The sequence below is a fragment of the Dendrobates tinctorius genome, unplaced genomic scaffold, assembly GCF_039654945.1.
Source record: "Dendrobates tinctorius isolate UK_male_01 unplaced genomic scaffold, ASM3965494v1 ptg000177l, whole genome shotgun sequence".
Classification (NCBI taxonomy): domain Eukaryota; kingdom Metazoa; phylum Chordata; class Amphibia; order Anura; family Dendrobatidae; genus Dendrobates; species Dendrobates tinctorius.
In genome coordinates, this window is record NW_027361844.1 from 17,242,082 (window position 1) to 17,262,076 (window position 19,995).

The 19,995-nt window shown below is 41.7% G+C and overlaps 1 protein-coding gene across 3 annotated transcripts in view; it reads left to right on the forward strand.

Annotated features, from left to right (window-relative positions):
* The window catches only part of ARMC8 (armadillo repeat containing 8), a 129,200-nt gene that overhangs the window by 73,212 nt on the left and 35,993 nt on the right, over positions 1-19,995 (forward strand). For all 3 annotated transcript variants that reach the window (XM_073551558.1, XM_073551559.1, XM_073551560.1), the window contains one exon: positions 3,871-3,966. In XM_073551558.1, the coding sequence (XP_073407659.1) occupies positions 3,871-3,966 (96 nt within the window). The remainder of the gene's footprint in view (positions 1-3,870; positions 3,967-19,995) is intronic.

Below are 19,995 nucleotides of genomic sequence, written 5' to 3' on the forward strand. Positions count from 1 at the left end.
TTTTTGGTATAAATAATGAAACAAGCAAATTAATATAGTAACAATTTAGGCTTCACTCACTGCACATCGCAACTTGCATATCTATTTGCTTATAGGCTTTGTAGGCAGGCATATACAAGGAGCTCCATATGTTGGGGGATTTTCATTAAAGTGCAGAATGCTGTGTTTCTCGATACAGTGCATAGAAAGTATGACATGAATGTAGGCATACATCAACAGAAGTCAGTCCGTGTGTTGGGCATGGTTTTTATGTATGTACTTGATCAGTTTTGTAGCCATGTTTTGGTGGAATGGTTGTAAAAGAAACTTCTCCTCTTTTGGGCATGGCATGTGACACTTCACCTGAATGCTCAGTCTGGTTATAGTTGGAGGGTCATTAAAGTGAGCTGAGCAGAGCTCTTTGGGATTTGTAGTTTAATGACAGATTAAAGTGATCTATTACAAGAAAAGAAGGTAAGTTAATGACATGAAGTATTCAACACTTAACCTTTTTATTATTATATTAAATGGAGCTGCACCTTACAGAGGACCTTTTATCACATTCTTTATAGTGTCTACATTTATCATGCTTTCAGTTGAAATGGACACACACTATAAAAAGAGCTGCCAAGCAGAATAAAGCTTCTTTAAAAAAAAAAAGTCACTCCGTTGCAAAAATATTCCCTATCCAATAATTTTGTATGTAAAGTTAATTTTTTTTTTTTTTTTTTAAATCCTAAGGGCAGTACCAGAGAGATTTTACTGGAGGCGTGTACATCTAAACATTGACCAGTCATAAGCAGGCTGTAACACACTGGGGAAAGAAGAACACTGCCCCAAAATAGCAATGACAAACAGTCTGAAGAGCAATGGCATGCAGGAATTGGCAGAGCTGGCAGCACTTTGAGTGGAAAGCTACAAGAAGTGTTTGTTATGAGACTTAGCTCTGTAGCACTGCTACTCCAACCACACTGACTGTCAGAGAAGAGAGCTGGAAGCTGTTAATCACACTCGGCTCTGCTGCGCTCCAGCACATCATCAGTGTATAGTGAGGAGAGCAGACCGATCGTCAGTGCTATTGTGGGGGATATGTTCTGCTTCCTCTATCTCACGCTGACCAATTATAATCAGCCAAAAACGTACATACCCACATTTAAATCTCTCTGTTAATTCCCACTTGGATAACACAATAACTGTTTAGGTGCCAAATATTTTGATAACTAATGTCTCCACAGCAGAGAGGCCAAATTTAAAGCACCACTCCAGTGTGTCCGCCCCCCCCCCCCCTCGGAGTGATATCACTAACCTAAGCACCCTGCCCCTAGTATTGTATCTTCATCTGTTATTGTTGCTGCTTTGCTCGCGCTTCTGCAGCTTTTGACCTGCCAGATCACTCCAGCTGCAATATCACAAGCAATGAAGCAGAATACACATGTGGCATACAGGCGTACACTCAAACTAGCCACCAAACAGATAAAACCCAAAACAAAATGAGCACATGCCCTGCAGTAAATAAATAGCAATAGTGCATGAAAATAATATAGGGTAATTGTATAACCTATTTTTCATCACAAAAACATAAAAACCATCCCCCTACGCCACGATGACACTATTCGAGATGGTCCTAACCTGTTATGTTAAAACCTTACCATGTGTTTAAGGGCAGAGAAGGATTGAGGCCCCAACTAATGGACACCCAGCAATGTGGAGCTTTTTAAACGTAATGTACAACTCAAAGAAAGTGGAGGCCATTCCTATATTTGCTCATAGTGACGCAGAGCTGTATATCCTGCTGTGACCGGACAACCCTTTTAACATAAGTTTGTGAGAGCCAGAACAAGACTCTCGTAGACTTAAGGCCCTTTCACACACAGCGAGATCGCTGATTTTTTGATGCGCCAGCGATATCGCTGTGTGTGACATGCATCAGCGACCCCCCCCCACCGGGTATCGCTGATCCTGCAGCAATGTCCTGGGACATTTTTCGATCGTTGGTCTCCCGCTGGCCAGCACGCATCGCTGTGTGTGGCTGCGGGAGACCTACGGTCAGTGAGCTCCCAGCGCTGTAAGCAGACGCTGGAGCTGGTATCCAAGTAAATATCGGGTAACTAAGTGCGCACGTTGCTTAGTTACCCGCTGTGTACCTTGGATACCTGCGTGCTCGCACTGGGAGCTGATATCCAAGGTACACAGTGGGTAACTAAGTGCTGCGCGCGCTTTGTTACCCGATATTTACCTTGGATACCAGCGTCTTCGCTGGTCCTGATCGCTGGTGAAATCTGCCTGTTTGACAGCTCACCAGCGAACATGTAGCGCGGCACCAGCGATCCTGACAAGGTCGTATCATTGTCAGGATCGCTGGTGCATCGTTTAGTGTAACGGGACCCTTAGATTTGAAACTCGTGACCATTACCTCTGATTTCCAGTCAGTCACAAGTTGTGGTCACAAGATGGTGACATAGGAGCAGAGCGGCGCAGGGAAGAGCTGAAGTCGGCGGCTGGTGAGTATAATGCTGAGTTTAGGAACCTCCAGCACTGAAATCGGGGGCAGACAATACCATTGGTGCAACCTGCCCACGAGGTAAGGGGGCCCATTTCGACCTCGAACAATTCCTAATGATTATCCAGATATTGTACTGCAAATTATTTTCTTGCACAAGGGCCCTTTTCTGAGTCCGCCACTGGCTGAAAAAAAAAAAAACATTGGAGGGGTGCTTTAAGAAAAAACTAAAACGTATTATGCTTCTCTGCTGCAGCGCCTTTTACATTGTGAGTCCAGATCCATATAGGAACATTGGTGACATTGGTCCTCTTTAAATATGAATTAACTTAAGATGTCAGTGAATCACACACCTTTTACAAAGTTGATTAAAGTTTGGCTCATTTCATGCGTGGGTGTATGGGTCAGAAAACAGGCGAGACTTGCACTAGCCCAGTCATGAAAATGATTAAAAAATGTGCTATAGAGGATCGTTCTCATAACCGTTTATACTGGCTAGCTCACAGACCAATTACAATAAAATGTGCCTTTTCACATTTTTATTTTTATTTTTTTTGTTCTTGTCTCACTGTCAACACCAAATTGAGACCAACCCTACTTTGATCCAGGTTTGCAGCCGAAAGCTGACCATTCAAGTTTGTGTAAGGGTATGTGCCCACGTTGCGGATTTTGATGCGTTTCCGCAGTGTTTTTGGACGCGCGGAATTGCCTCAAATCCGCAGTGCAGCGTGCACACAATGTTAATGAATGGCAAATGCAAAAATGCTGTGCACATCCTGCGGACAATTCCGCGTGGAATCACAGCGTTTTATTTTCCACAGCATGTCAGTTCTTTTTGTGGATCCGCATCTGCGGTTTCCCTTCTGGCACATAAAAAAATAAACACTTCACGTCTCGATGTGTTGCTAAACGCTCACATTGTGCCGATGTCGTACTCAATAACTCGCTGCATTTAAAAAACCTCGCTATTGGCGACGGAAAGCGTTTCATTCTCTTACGGCCTGACAATGTCCAAATATCACTTGCGCTTCGTGTGTGTGTGTGCGCTGTATCTTTTTATTGCAGGCGTGATATTTGCTTTAGCTGATGTCCATACAAGCTTTTTTTTACTCTTTTTATGGGGTATTAAGGGTGCAGTGACCTCTCTAGTATGCCTACATGTATGCATAGTGGCTTTTATAAGCAATCGTCTCTTTAAATTTAAAGGGACAAAAATTGCGGATTTAAGTCCTAATAATACGCAGCTATAACCCAAAACTCCATATTACTGCCTTACCACCATAAAATTGTTTGTGTGGATGTCTTCTCAGATTTGTGAGTGCTCGGTTAGGATAGAGTTCAGCACACTGTCTTACTTTATTCTTTGTTATCCTTTTATTTTCTAATCTCAGCTTGACCATGACTTAAAACATGCCCACGAGCTGCGCCAGGCGGCCTTCAAGCTATATGCATCCCTGGGAGCCAATGATGAAGACATCCGGAAGAAGGTGAGTCTGGGAGAGGGACGGCCTCCAGTTCTGTCTGCCAGCAGGCAAGGTGTGACACCCACCTGAGAAAAGTCTCCAGGAAGAGAACGAACAGTGACTGTCGTGTGTAAAGCCCAAATCCGCGACCAAGAGGGTAACAGAAAAGTGAATGACTAATGAATGTTTCTTGCTGATAGACAGGTAGAATAGTGTGACAGCGAGAGAATAATGCCTTCTGTGCCCTCGTTTTGGCTTTAACCCTGTACGTGCCGCATAATCCCGTCTAAGTGCACCTTTTACTCTAGAGGTTTACGGCATCTAGTACCTCTGAGTGATGACTGTCCAAACCTGCTGCCGCCAGGACAACACTTCTATTTTTTGATAGAACATGAACTTATAAGTTGATCTACCCAACTGACATTATTTTATGCCTTCTCAGACCCCAATGGGAGGTGTTAGATGAATTTGCCATGACTCGTCTGTGTCTTAGTGATGTCACTGATTTATAGTAAATTGCTTCCATGTTTATATTGCACAATAAAAATTTGCAAAAAAGAAAAAAAACATGAGCACTTCAGAGATTCAGTGTTCCTTCAAAAGGTCCATGCATGAATGAAAACGTCTTGAAGCTGAGCTGCAGTGCCCAAAAATAGTCACCTGTTGGTATATGGGGAAGTGGTGATCTGGCTACACTGAACTTCTTGATGTTGTAAGGGCTGTTTTTTTTGCTGTCAGACTCCAATCAATCTGATATTTTTTATCTACCATAAGGGGGGCCATCCTATGGTGAATTTTCTTAAAGTTAAAGCTGTTTTATTTTTTTTTATTTTTTTTTTGTAGACCAAATTTTAAATTATGATCTTTATAGCTTCAATCCTAGTGTGGCAATGTGCAAACCTCAGTTTATCCCGGGAGTATTTCCGTTTTTGCATTTGTTTTTTGCTCCCCTTCTTCCCACGGCCATAACTTTTTTTATTTTTCGATTAATATGGCCATGTGAGGGCTTGTTTTTTTTTGCGGGAGACGAGTTGTACTTTTGAATGGCATCACTGATCATGTCATGGAAAATGGGGAAAAAAATTCCAATTGCTGTGAAATTGCAAAAAAAGTGCAATTCCACAATTGTTTTTTTGATTTTTATTTACCATATTCACTAAATGCTAAAATGGATCCGCCATTATGATTCTCCAGGTCATTACGAGTTTATAGACACGAAACCTGTCTATGTTCTTTTTTTATTTAGGTCGTGGAAAACAATCCAGTTTGTATACAAAAAAAAATTGCCATTTTAAGACCACCTGTAACATCTCCATTTTTCGAGGTCTGGGGCTGGGTGAGGGCTTACTTTTTGTGAGCCAATCTGATTTTTTTATTGATACCATTGTGGTGTGCATACGATCTTTTGATTGCTCATTATTGCATTTTATTGCAATGTTGCAGCCACCCAAAAAACGTAATTCTGGCATTTAGATTTTTTTTTTCTCGCTATGCTGTTTACCGATTGGATTAATTGTTTTATATATTGATCAGGCGATTCTGAAAGCAGCAATACCAAATATGTGTATATTTATTTGATTCTTTTTTCATTGTTTTATTTTGAATGGGGCGAAAGGAGGGGTGATTTGAACTTTTTATATTATATTATTTATTTATTTATTTTTTTTACTATTTTTTAAAACATTTTTTTTTAATTGCTTCAGTAGTCTCCATGGGAGACTAGAAGCTGCGATCATCTGATCGTCTCTGCTACAATGGGAGGAGGTACTGACGCGCTTCCTGGACGTGCATGTTAAATGCCGCTGTCAGAGTTTGACAACGGCATTTAACATGTTAACAGCCGTTGGTGAATCGCAATTCCACCTGTGGCTGTTCAGGGCACATGCCAGCTGTGCAGATCAGCTGTCATGTGCTGGAAAAGGTTTGTCATTGGACATTAAGGGGTTAATACTGGCTGTAAAGTTTCCAAAATGGCACTTGAAATACATCAAACAGGTTTGATGCTTGCACTATGTACATCACAGCAATACTTCAGTGTTTCAGTACATGGTGAAAATCAGGGCTGTGGAGTTGGTGTTGATTTTGGTGAAGTTGGAGTCGGTATAAAATGGACCATCTCCTAAAATATATAATAAATTAGGTTCAATGCAGGATGTGTGGTAAATGTTTTCATAAGAATTTGGGAAAGTGATGAAATGTCCTATAAATGTCTGTTCTGTTCCTGATCTAAGGATCTGGGCTTTTAGTTGAGATGAATCTGTGCTGCACTTTATATACGGTACATACTCAGTAGTGACCAGTGTGGTGGAGTCAGAAGTTGGGGAAATTGAGGAGTCTGAGTCGGTGATTTGACTTGCAGGCTCCACAGCCCTGGTGAAACTAATGGTTTCTTATGAAGTCCAGCCACAGCCTGGGCTTCAAAGGAGGAGAATGATGGTGACGACAGGAGGCTTCAGTAGGTGGCCATCTGCTTTGCAGGGTGCCGATGGTTTGCCAATCACTGCAGAATGAGATCCCTTCCCCTTCTGAGCGCTGAAGTTAAATGCTGGCATTTCACGTGGCAGGGAAATTTAAGTGGCTATAGAGTATTGAATGGAGCTAGCTCAAGTTGCTGCTTTTAGAGGCAAGTACCAGCTGTATAACACCGCCAGCACTTGCCACATATGGAGTTCCTACACCGCCTGCACTTACCATTAAAGTTGAGCGACTTTGGTCGGATCGGATTTCATGAAATAAAATTTTCGGCATTGAGTGGATGAATGTCATCCGCTGAATGCCAGCTTTTATTTCCCATTGACTTGCATTGGGGTCGGGTTTCGGACGAAGCTCTGACTTTTTTTTGCCCAAGTCGGACCAGTTTCATCTGAAACAAATTTTGTTTCATGAAACCCGATCTGACCAAAGTCGCTCAACTCTACTTACCACATATGGAGTTCCTGAGCCCGCTCCATACACATGCGTCCAACAAACTCCTTTCCATCAGGTACAGTTCAAGATATAAAGGGATTAGCAGGGTTTTCTAGGTATGCTTGATTGGCAGGGGGGACATTAATGCTCAACTGATCCTTTACCATAACTCAAATATTTCTATAACACAGTATGTTCCTGCATGTTAGACTTTCAAGTACAGTCCCCTAACATAAAAGCAGAGTTTCAGCAAAAGGAGATGGAAATGGAGAATCTCAGGCTTATTCAGGTGCTTCTCACAAAATTAGAAGATCATCCAAAAGATAATTTATTTCAGTTCTTCAATACAAAAAGTGAAACTCGTATATTATATAGAGTCATTACAAACAGAATGATCTATTTCAAGTGTTTATTTCTGTTAATGTTGATGATTATGGCTTACAGCCAATGAAAACCCAAAAGTCATTATCTCTGTAAATTAGAATATTTTATAACATCAGCTTGAAAATTTATATGAAAATCCAAAATGTTGGCCTACTGAAATGTCTGTTCAGTAAATGTACTCAATACTTGGTCGGGGCTCCTTTTGCATCAATTACTGCATCAATGTGGCGTGGCATGGAGGCGATCAGCCTGTGGCACTGCTGAGGTGTTATGGAAGCCCAGGTTGCTTTGATAGCAGCCTTCAGCTTGTCTGCATTGTTGGGTCTGGTGTCTTTCATCTTCCTCTTCACAATACCCCATAGATTCTCTACAGGGTTAAGGTCAGGCGAGTTTGCTGGTCAATCAAGCACAGTGATACTGTTGTTTTTAAACCAGGTGTTGGTACTTTTGGCAGTGTGGACTGGTGCCAAGTCCTGCTGGAGAATGAAATTTCCATCTCCAAAAAGCCTATCGGCAGAGGGAAGCATGAAGTGCTCTAAAATTTCCTGGTAGACGGCTGTGTTGACTTTAGTGTTGATAAAACACAGTGGACCTACACCAACAGATGACATGGCTCCCCAAACCATCACTGATTGTGCAAACTTCATACTAGACCTCCAGCAGCTTGGATTGTGGTCTCTCCACTCTTCCTCCAGACTCTGGGACCTTGATTTCCAAATGAAATTAAAAATTTACTTTCCTCATGGAGTGTGTTAGTGACTGCCTTCTGGACATCTGTCAAGTCAGCAGTCTTCCCCATGATTGTGGAGCTACTCAAACAGACTAAGGGACCATTATAAACGCTTAGGAAGCCTTTCCAGGTGTTTTTGTTAATTATTCTAATTTACTGAGATAATGACTTTTGGGTTTTCATTGGCTGTAAGCCATAATCATCAACATTAACAGAAATAAGCACTTGAAATAGATCACTCTGTAATGACTTTATATATAATATGAGTTTCATTTTTTGTATTGAAGAACTGAAATAAAATAACTTTTTGATTATCTAATTTTGTGAGAAGCACCTGTGTGTGGCTGCTTAGATACAGAAATTGCCCACAAGGTTTTATTCACTACATGAATACATTCTCAATAATGAGATAGCCTATGTTCACACTTTGCATTTTTGCTGCGGTTTTTTATGCAATTTTAAAAGCAGTACCAGCAAAAGCTATGTGACTACTTTAAATTTCATGCAGTTTTTTTTTTTTACTGACTGAATTGGAAAACTGCTGTCTTTAAAACTGCAGCATGTCACTTCTTTCTGAATTTGAGTGTTTTTTTTCACCCATAGAAAGCAATGAGTAAGTGCAAAAGGTATCAGGTTTTGCTGCATTTTTGGTGCCGAAAACTCTAGGAGTAGCATCACTGAACTGTATCAGCATGCAGAAGAGACAGATGTGCCTGGAAAATGCAGAAAAAAACCCACAACATGTGAACATATAAACACATGGGCCATGCACACAGTGAACAAGTCTGTGGGACAGTGTTTACACCACCAAAAGACTGAAACATAGAAAAACACAGTATAAGAAACGTATAAAAATACCCTGTTGTAAAAATGTAACAGTAAACAGCAAGTGCCAGTAAAAAGATAACAAAACAGAGTATTTGGTTGATACGTTTTTTCCAAAAAATGTATACTAAGCCGCTCTACCAAACGTCAAAAAAAGTAACTGGCACTTGCTGTTTACTGTTACTCTTTTACAACAGAGTATTTTTATTTGTTATACTGTGTTTTTCTGTGTTTCAACATGTGAACATAGCCTTAAGATGGTTTGGCTATTAAGGACACATGAAATGCCCTGTTATAAAATTTGTGGGTTAAAACGTTGGTCCTGCTCTGCTCACTTCCACATCAGATGGTGAGTGGGTGAGCGGATACATCGCATGTGCCGATACCTGCTGGGAAGGGGTGGGATCAGCCTGTACCATCTAATAGATTGGCGGCCCCACCGTCTAAGTAGGACACCAGATAGCAACTCTGATAACGTAGGACATAAGCGTTCAATGATTTTAGTCTGGGTCAGTCTAAGGGCCCCGTCACACATAGCGATGCACCAGCGATCCCGACAATGATATGACCTTGTCAGGATCGCTGGTGTGTCACTACATGATCTCTTGTGAACTGCCAAACAGGCAGCTTCACCAGCGATCAGCACCAGCGACACGCGGGTAACAAGCGACGCACGATACCAGTGCGCTGGTGCAGGGAGCTGGTAACCAAGGTAAACATTGGGTTTCTAAGCGCTGCGCAGCACTTATAAACCCGAAGTGTACCTTAGTTACCAGCTCCATCTCGCTGATCGCTGGTCTCTCGCCTGTCACACGCAGCGATGCCTGCTGGCCAGTGGGAGACCAGCGATCAAAAAAATGTCCTGGCCATTCCAGCACGATCAGCGATACCCGGCAGGGGGGCCGGTCGCTGATAAAGCCCCCGTTACACACTGCGATATCGCTAGCAATATCGCTGTAAAGTCACCGATTTTGTGACGTTATAGCGATATTGCTAGCGATATCGCTGCATGTGATACTTACCTCTGACCGGCTCCCCCGCTGGTTATCGCTGATCGTGCGAGAAGCTCCTGGACCATTCCTCGTCGGCCACTTCCTGCTAGGCTTCCTGTGGCGCCGACGAGCGACTCGTGGAAGGATGCAGGATCGCCTCATCTGACGGGTAAGTAGCGATCCCCGTCCCCAGCGATGTCGCTAGTGAGATCTGCCTGTGTGGCAGCTCACTAGCGACCACCTAGCGATGCACCAGCGATCCTGACCGCGTCATATCGCTGGTCGGGATCGCTGGTGTATCGCTAAGTGTAACGGTACCCTAAGTGTCACACACAGCGATCTCGCTGTGTGTGACGGGGGCTTAATATGGGATTTTCTAAAGCCGCTTATCTCTTTTTAAATTGTTGTGTGATCTCACTCTTCGCTGCCTCAGATTCATGATTGTAGCACGGGTTTATTAACCGGCGTCATTGATTTGCTGACACATGAAGTATGACTTCCATATTCCGTACTAGGTGATTTTACAGGTTCTTACCATGAATTCTTTCTAGCACTTGGTGTTATGATTTTGTATCTCGTTTTATCAGTATTTTCTATAAGAGACCTGCTTTGATTGCCTGTGTTATAACGTGTTATGACAATAGAAACCGTTTATTATGAGACGTGCAGGATTGTGTACTTCTGGTCTGGCCTTTCCTGGATGTTTGCTTTGTTTGTGAGCAATTTTTGCTATTTTCCGTTAATATTTCTTGTGCAATTAAAACTTGTTGTTTATGACCTTGTAATGGACAGTGTTTGTATTCCGATTTGTAGCGACACAAAATGTGCATGCTTGTTTTTTGTTTAATTTTTTTCCTGTCATTTTTGTATTCTGCAAATCTTTAATGTTGCACTTATATTTTCAATTACCATAAAGTGCTCTACAGACCTATTATCAACTGTCTGAGTAGGGATTTCTACAGACATTATGAATCCCAAGGTGCAGGGCTAGTGGCGCATAAGAGCCTTGTGTAAGATTACACTGTCTGCTTGGAAGTAGCTGTGCAAACATCAGCGCCCTAGGTGGAGGAGAGAGGCTGCTTAGGCAACACTAAAACTGGCCCACTATTAAGTTACCACACTTTGTTACCCAGAACACAACAGCCTGTGGTTACTTTTTCAAAACCTTTCCAAATTCCACCTTTTTCATTATTTAAGAATGCAAAAATCTATATTTTTACATAGTTTTACAAGGGTTTCCAAATCCAGATAACCTAAAGGATGTGCCTGATCAATGTGAGTCCCACCTCCGGATGTGCTATAAACGTACGAGATGAGACAACCCGCCTAGCATTGCCATTATATCCTCATATATCCTTGAATCTGTTCTCTATTGCAGTCCAATGGGTACATGGTAAAACCGAATTCGACCTCTCCATTCTGTGCTAGTGAATTTGAGGGCTGGCAGGAACGTGCTGTAAATGGGATATTTTGCGCATGCATTTCTCCCAGCAGATTTCCTCAGCAGTGGTCTACATTCTTTATTTGATTATTTACAGTGCCTGCATGTGTCGTATGTGTGAATGGTGATGAGTGAGTGTACTCGTTGCTCTGGTTTTTCCGAGCATGCTCGGGTGATCTCCGAGTATTTGGATGTGCTCGGAGATTTAGTTTGTGTCACGCAGCTGCATGATTTATGGCTGCTAGACAGGCTGCATACATGTGAGGAATGCCTGTTTGTTAGGGAATCGCCACATGTGTTCAGGCTGTCTAGCAGACGCAAATCATGCATCTGAGACGACGAAAACTAAATCTCCGGGCACGCCAAAATACTCGGAGATCACCCGAGCATGCTCGGAAAAACCAGAGCAACGAGTATACTCGTTCATCACTATGTGTTACTAGTACATTTCTTAATAATAGATACAATAGTGGCCTTTATAGTAAGAACACACAGAAAGTTAAATTTTACTTAGCCACATTTTGGTCATTATGTGTAAGCTTAAGCAAACGAGAGGTAGAAGTAACAAATGACCGTACCATCTAAGAAGTTAATCAGCTGTGATCAGACAGCAGGGTTCACGGATTGCAGGAGCATGGGTACAACGGAGCTACGCCATGACCGTGATGAAACCGTTTGCACAAAGACAACGTTCATTAAAGTCTTAGAAAGCAGTCAAAACCAATGAAGAAAATATCTGCTTCCAACATGCTGAGACAAATAATTCCAAATTAAGATGTTCCTGAAGAGAGAGATCCCAACATGTCCAGCAAAAGTAGAAGAAAGTATGCGGCATTCATCATTGATAGTAAAATATATTTTATTTGGGTATACCTGACACTGATTACTAACACTAAGCAATGATTGTTTCGCATGGTTACATCAGGGCCTGGCCATTCTGCATGCATCAACACCTCAACCAGACCTGGATGAAGCATTAATACATGTGAAACGCCTGTTGCCGCCTTTATGTATACTGACATGCCTAACTTGAAGGACCTTTTATTATTGATTGAGAGTACTGCATGCTTTTTTTTTTCCTACTTTTTTTTTTTTTTTTCTGGATTCTTCAAGCTCTTTATAAATTTGCGTAGCACTCCTACTAAGTTATAGAAGTAGCCGAGTCTCCAGATTGTAAACTAATGCTATGATCCACTACATTAATCTATGGCTGATGGAAGTGCCAAACCATAGTTTTACATACATTGGACTGCTAAGGCTTGTTACATATTTCTAATATTTCTATCTTCGCCCTCTATGCAGGTAATATTGTAACTTCTTGTTCAAATCAAAAATTATTATTTGTTGATAAAACAAAGGATTATTAGGTAAAGGCCATTAAGCTGGAGTCACACATAGCAACTCACCAGCAATCCCGACAATGATATCAACGTGTCAGGATCGCTGGTGAGTCGCTATGTGGTCGCTGGTGAGCTGCCAAACAGACAGCTTCACAGCGATCAGCACAGCGACGCCGAGCGCGCTGCGTCGCTGTGTACATTAGTTACCAGTGCGCTGATGCAGGGAGCTGGTAACTAAGGTACACATCGGGTATCTATGGGACACACATCCCTTAGATACCCGATGTGTACGTTAGATACCAGCTGATCGCTGGTCTCCTGCCTGGCCAGCGGGAGACCAGCGACAAAAGTAATGTCCAGCGGTTTCCTACAGCGATCAGCGATACCGGCAGTGGGGCCGATCGCTGTCACACACAGAGATCTCGCTGGTGAGATCGCTGTTGTGTCACAAAACTTGTGACTCAGCAGCGATCTCGCTAGCGAGATTGCTATATGTGACGGGGCCCTTATTCCAATTGTGACATATTTGCAATTAATTTCCATATTCATATCAAAATGTAACCAACTATTATATCAATGGCCTCAGTAAATTAATGGCCTACCTTGGCTTACTATATCGGCTAATCCCATGGAGATGATCGTACTGCACCAGTCTCTCCTACTATGTGCCGTCAGAAAGGATTCTTATTGATTCTCCAAAGTGTATTGGGTAGATAACATCCATACGTTTGCAATACATATGCTCCCCAAAATCCTGTTTCATTTGAAAGCTATATGATCTTTTCCTTTAATAACTAGTGTCACATTTGCTAGAAAGATCGGACAGATATTCAGGCTACCAGTATGTGCTGGTGGTATAGGGCCGAAGGATAAAGCGTGGTATTTAATAGTCTCCGAGGTGGAGATGGTTTATAGAAAACCTTATTAGTCCCAGGGAACAAGCATCTCTGTCACAGGAAAGGTCTCGTAAACCAATGTTTCCTTTTACATTACGGGATCTTTCTATCCCATCAAAACGGTTTAGTAAGGTAGAAATGCAATTAGGATATGGAAATAAGATATTAAGCAAGCAAGTTGATTTTTTGTTTCCCATCTTGGAGATTATACAATGTTAAAATTCCTAAACAAAATTAACCAGCTACTAACTGTAATGAAAGCCACAAGCTTGTCTTCCGTACACTATTACCAGTGTGACGATCCCTTTAAATACCCAGAAAATAAAGGTACAGTTTAAGTGTAGAGTGGCTATAAAAGTTAGTTATGAAAATCCCCTAGAAAATAACTTTGTATGTTTTGTTTTATAATGAATTTGAAGATGCAAGATAAATAGATTCACAGTCAATGGCTCAATGAAATACAGAACTGAAATAATGAGAATTTACACCCAAGAGTGTGTGTGTGTATATATATATATATATATATATATATATATATATATATATATATATATATATTTGAAGATTGTGAGCCCTCGCGGGCAGGGTCCTCTCTCCTCCTGTACCAGTTATGACTTGTATTGTTTAAGATTATTGTACTTGTTTTTATGTATACCCCCCTCACATGTAAAGCGCCATGGAATAAATGGCGCTATAACAATAAATAATAATAATAATAATAAAATATATATATATATATATATATATATATATATAGTATTCATTGAAGATAGAAAAAGATGTATGCAATACAAATTATACAGGATATCAAAAGAAGCACGACCTCAAACAGACAACAAACTTGTATTATACTCAGCCTTTACATCCGGGGCCGCCACTCGATGCCTGGACCCAGATGGACATAAGAGTAGACTTTCCATTTTGCAGTCTTCAGTTGGACTGAACCTTTTCATTATCTGGCAGAGCTTTATACCCTTCACACCTTATAATGTCCCCCTTGTGTTGAATACTCTGATTAAACAGTGGTCTTATCAGTTTGCGATAACCCTGAGATCAACGCTTTGGAATGTCATTGTACCTGGGTACCATGCACTCCTTGGTATCAAAAGGCTAAATCGGTGCTGAAAATAAGAATATTAAAGTGGTAGAATCAAACTGTGCCATTAACCCTATACTATGTAATGTGGCAGCAATTCAGCCCAGCAAACAAGAACTCTCTCAAACTCAAATAGGCTTTGTTGGCTGGACCAAAATACATTTAGCATTGCCAAAGCAAGTTAAATAGATGTGACAGGAGGGGGGATTGGGCATTATGGGAATGGGGTGTTTGGGGGCACAAACACCCTCAATATAACATAGGCAGTTACTTCTAAAGAACCCCAGAGAAAAACTGAAATACATTTGGGAAAGTGATCTCCACCAGGAATTCACAAAAAGAAGTGAGAGCTGGTCTTGGCATGGATATGTCAAAAATACTTGCTGTCTTCCCCATGTCTTATATATATATATATATATATATATATATATATATATATATATATATATATATATAATTTGCCTTAAATTGTCTGTCATCCACTTCCGTCTGGATGTCCCTGAATCCCACAATCCACTGCGCCGCATCGGAAGTACGCCAACCGCCATTTTGGAACACCCAAGTGATGCTGCTCGGATCCAGGCCACCACTGCGATCCCAGCTGCTGCTCGGAACCAGGCTGCCGCTGCGATCCCGGCCGCTGCTTGGATCCCAGCCGCCGCTCAGATCCCAGCTGCTGCTCAGATCTAGGCCGCCACTGCGATCACGAGGCTGTGAAAGGGGTGTAACGAGAGGGGTGTAATGAGAGGGTGTAATGAGGGGGGGAGTAATGAGAAGGATGACGCCGCCGGACCCCCGCCAGGACCCACCGCCTTACTACACGCGCTGGATCCCGCCGCTGCTTGCCCACCCACCTACCTTCGTGCAGTCACAACCGGCAGGAAAGACCGCGGCTTGAGGCCTGTGCTGGAGATTGGGTGTGGCCACCCTCTGGTGGCGCCGCACACCATCTCCAGCACAGGACGCAAAACACAGTCTTTCCTGCCGGTTGTGACTGCACGGAGGTGGGTTGGCCGCCACCCCCAGCGCCACAAAGCTGCCCTCATCGTGATGCTACTGCCCTCCCAATGCGATAGCATCGGGCACACATCTAGTAAGAAAATAATATATATATTTTGCCGTTGAGCACGTATTTTTGTAACAGAGCGCTGTTGGAGGGGCTGTGATAGTGCTGGCGGAGCCGGGGCTGTGCCAGAGCACTGGCGGAGCCGGGGCTGTGTGATGTCTAGGGATCTGCTTCATCCTTTATAGTGATGTGAATCATTCCTTCAATTCTGGGGTGAAATTTTCACGTTGTCAAAAGTGAGGCAGCCTCGATTCTGGAGATTTCATTGAATTTTTTTTTATTTATTTATTTTTTTTTAAATCTAAGAATGGAAGGTAGGTGGTGGGTTAAATTCTAGATTGTGGGAAGCTCAGTCTTGGCACGTAGGAAATCAAACCTATCTGATGTCCTGTAGTGTGTGAATACTTTTTGTCCAATATGAAGTTTGGGTAAGAATATCACATTCTGTAATGACAGAGTATCAAACTCTGTGGAAAACTTGATTCGGAGGCCATTCTCTGGTTGGGAGGTGTACATTTAGCTTTCTCTCTTTCCCTGCTTCTCCTCTAGGGTTGCGTGAGTATTCATTCTATAAGATGTATATTCATCTTTGTAATATATAATGTTGCCCAAAGTGAAAAAAGAAGTCAGTAACTGAAAATGCCTAAGAAAATAGTGTGTAGGTATCTCCGCGGCACAAGACTAAACCTGTGTAAAGTGCCGTTCTATTTTGAGATGCATGTTCTTTTTTTCCTGTACTACCAGTAATATACAGGTATCTAAGTTTTTTTATTTATTTTACTCATTTATATAGCGCCATTAATTCCACAGCGCTTTACAGACATTATTGGCACTGTCCCCATTGGGGCTCATAATCTACGTGGCATTGTTCCCAGTTACATCAGTTTAAACCGTGTAGTGCTGTATAGAGCTAGCCTTGCGGAGAAAGACATCTGATGGTGCCTCACCTGAAATGTAAATTCATTGTGGAAATTCCGAAGCGTAAAGATAAGTGACTTTCTTTTAAAGGCACAAATCTGATTTTTCCATCTTGAATAATTACATCACATTAACTATTCAGTCTTCCAAAACATGGACAACATCGACTGTGAAGCTCCAATTGGAACTGTGATGTCATACCTTAATGTCTGTGCCAAAACAGTTTGTTCCTGTCAGGGCTGTGGAGTCGGAGTTGGAGTCAGTATAAAATGGACCGACTCCGACTCCTAAAATATATAATAAATTGGGTACAGTAGTTCAATGCAGAATGTGCTGAATATTTTTTCATAGGAATTTGGGAAATGTCCTATAAATGACTGTTCTATTCCTGATCTAAGGCTACATTCACACACAGCATTTTTCCTGCATTTTTTGAGATACGTTTTTCAGTTGCAAAAGCAGATCAGCTTTTTAAAAAACCCCATCACCTGAAAGGTTTTTGAGCTCATAGATAATGTTTTCAATTGCAAAAGCAGATTAGAAATCTGCGCTATCTATATATCCATTTATCCATATCATATCTGTACCAAAAAGAATGAAAGCCGGATAGCACACAGACTACCACTCCTTTTTTTTTTTTAGCATCGGTCAGGTACACCTCATAGCTGCCCAAAAGGACGCCCAGGACAGGCATTGCTCGTCTTCTGTAACATCAACATCAACTGATAGTTGGAATAAATAGATTGCATTCATCACCACATCGTCTTAAGGTGCAGGCTTTATTTTCAAGTGTAGGGGTGTGCAGTATGAGGTTCTGCAGCAGCTGAGGTGTGCAGTATGAAATTCTGCGGAACAGTATGAGGTTCTGCCCCCCCACAGGTTTGATCCTGGCTACACCCATAGTGTGAATCTAGACTGAGGATCTAGGCTTTATCTTAGCCGAGATAAGTCATAGTGTGTGTTTCTGTGTGTGTATGTGTATATGTGTTTGTGTGTATATATATATATATATATATATATATATATATATATATATATATATATATATATATATATAATATATATACACACACACACACAGTACAGACCAAAAGTTTGGATACACCTTCTCAATCAAAGCGTTTTCTTTATTTTCATGACTATGAAAATTGTAGATTCACTCTGAAGGCATCAAAACTATGAATTAACACGTGGAATTATATAATTAACAAAAAAGTGTGAAACAACTGAAAATACTGTGTCTTATATTCTAGGTTCTTTAAAGTAGCCACCTTTTGCTTTGATTTCTGCTTTGCACACTCTTGGCATTCTCTTGATGAGCTTCAAGAGGTAGTCACCGGAAATGGTTTTCACTTCACAGGTGTGCCCTGTCAGGTTTAATAAGTGGGATTTCTTGCCTTATAAATGAGGTTGGGACCATCAGTTGTGTTGTGCAGAAGTCTGGTGGATACACAGGTGATAGTCCTACTGAATAGACTGTTAGAATTTGTATTATGGCAAGAAAAAAGCAGCTGAGTAAAGAAAAAGGAGTGGCCATCATTACTTTAAGAAATGAAGGTCAGTCAGTCCGAAAAATTGGGAAAACTTTGAAAGTGTCCTCAAGTGCATTGGCAAAAACCATCAAGCGCTACAAAGAAACTGGCTCACATGAGGACCGCCCCAGGAAAGGAAGACCAAGAGTCACCTCTGCTGCAGAGGATAAGTTCATCCGAGTCACCAGCCTCAGAAATCGCAGGTTAACAGCAGCTCAGATTAGAGACCAGGTCAATGCCACACAGAGTTCTAGCAGCAGACACATCTCTACAACAACTGTTAAGAGGAGACTTTGTGCAGCAGGCCTTCATGGTAAAATAGCTGCTAGGAAACCACTGTTAAGGACAGGCAACAAGAGACTTGTTTGGGCTAAAGAACACAAGGAATGGACATTAGAACAGTGGAAATCTGTGCTTTGGTCTGATAAGTCCAAATTTGAGATCTTTGGTTCCAACCACCATGTCTGTGCGACGCAGAAAAGGTGAACGGATGGACTCTACATGCCTGGTTCCCACCGTGAAGCATGGAGGAGGTGTGATGGTGTGGGGGTGCTTTGCTGGTGACACTGTTGGGGATTTATTCAAAATTGAAGGCATACTGAACCAGCATGTCTACCACAGCATCTTGCAGCGGCATGCTATTCCATCCGGTTTGTGTTTAGTTGGACCATCATTTATTTTTCACAGGACAATGACCTCAAACTCACCTCCAGGCTGTGTAAGGGCTATATGACCAAGAAGGAGAGAGATGGGGTGCTACGCCAGATGACCTGGCCTCCACAGTCACCAGACCTGAACCCAATCGAGATGGTTTGGGGTGAGCTGGACCGCAGAGTGAAGACAAAAGGGCCAACAAGTGCTAAGCATCTCTGGGAACTCCTTCAAGACTGTTGGAAGACCATTTCCGGTGACTACCTCTTGAAGCTCATCAAGAGAATGCCAAGAGTGTGCAGAGCAGTAATCAAAGCAAAAGGTGGCTTCTTTGAAGAACCTAGAATATAAGACATATTTTCAGTTGTTTCATACTTTTTTGTTAATTATATAATTCCACATGTGTTAATTCATTGTTTTGATGCCTTCAGAGTGAATCTACAATTTTCATAGTCATGAAAATAAAGAAAACTCTTTGAATGAGAAGGTGTGTCCAAACTTTGGTGTGTACCGTATGTATGTAATCGATATTATACATTGTTACATATTTACAATTTATTACAGTTTTTTGTGTTCTAAAGTTGTATTCCAATAAATAGATATTATGTTCTATCTAAATATCTTCATTATTGTATCCTAGAAATGATTAAATGTCTGATGTTCACATTGTACTACAATAAATTTTTCACTTAAATATAAGCAATATATGTGGGAGTCGGAGTCGTGGAGTCAGAGTTGGAGTCGGTGTAAGGGAAATTGAGGAGTTGGAGTCGCAGGTTTGGCTTACCGACTCCACAGCCCTGGTTCCTGTAGCACAGAGAATACAGCCAGACACATAACACATAGCTGAGACTGTATCTGGAGCCCATGGAAAGCCGCACTGTATATTCTGACGTATGTAAAGTCACATTTGTTGATTCGGCTGTGCTTGCTCACGCCTATCTGAGGGCACCAGCATGGCTCATCAGAAGGGAGCAAACCTTTTCGTGAAATGGAAAGTTGTTGTCCCATAAAAAGTATTCTTAAAAAAAGAAAAAACTCTACAGCTTATCAAAAAAAGAGTATTTACAATATAGTTCCATTAAAAATAGTATGCAGGTCTGTAAATACATTACATTTATATCTGTAGTCGTGTCCCCTCCTTTATTGCATGGAAGGTTGGTGGACACTCATGCTCAGCAGCTTCTCCGCACGTGCTCAGCAGCTTTCCCGGCTCGTGCTCATAAGTGAATAGTGAAGAAGTGGTAATGAGAGGAGAAATGGAGCATCTGCAGT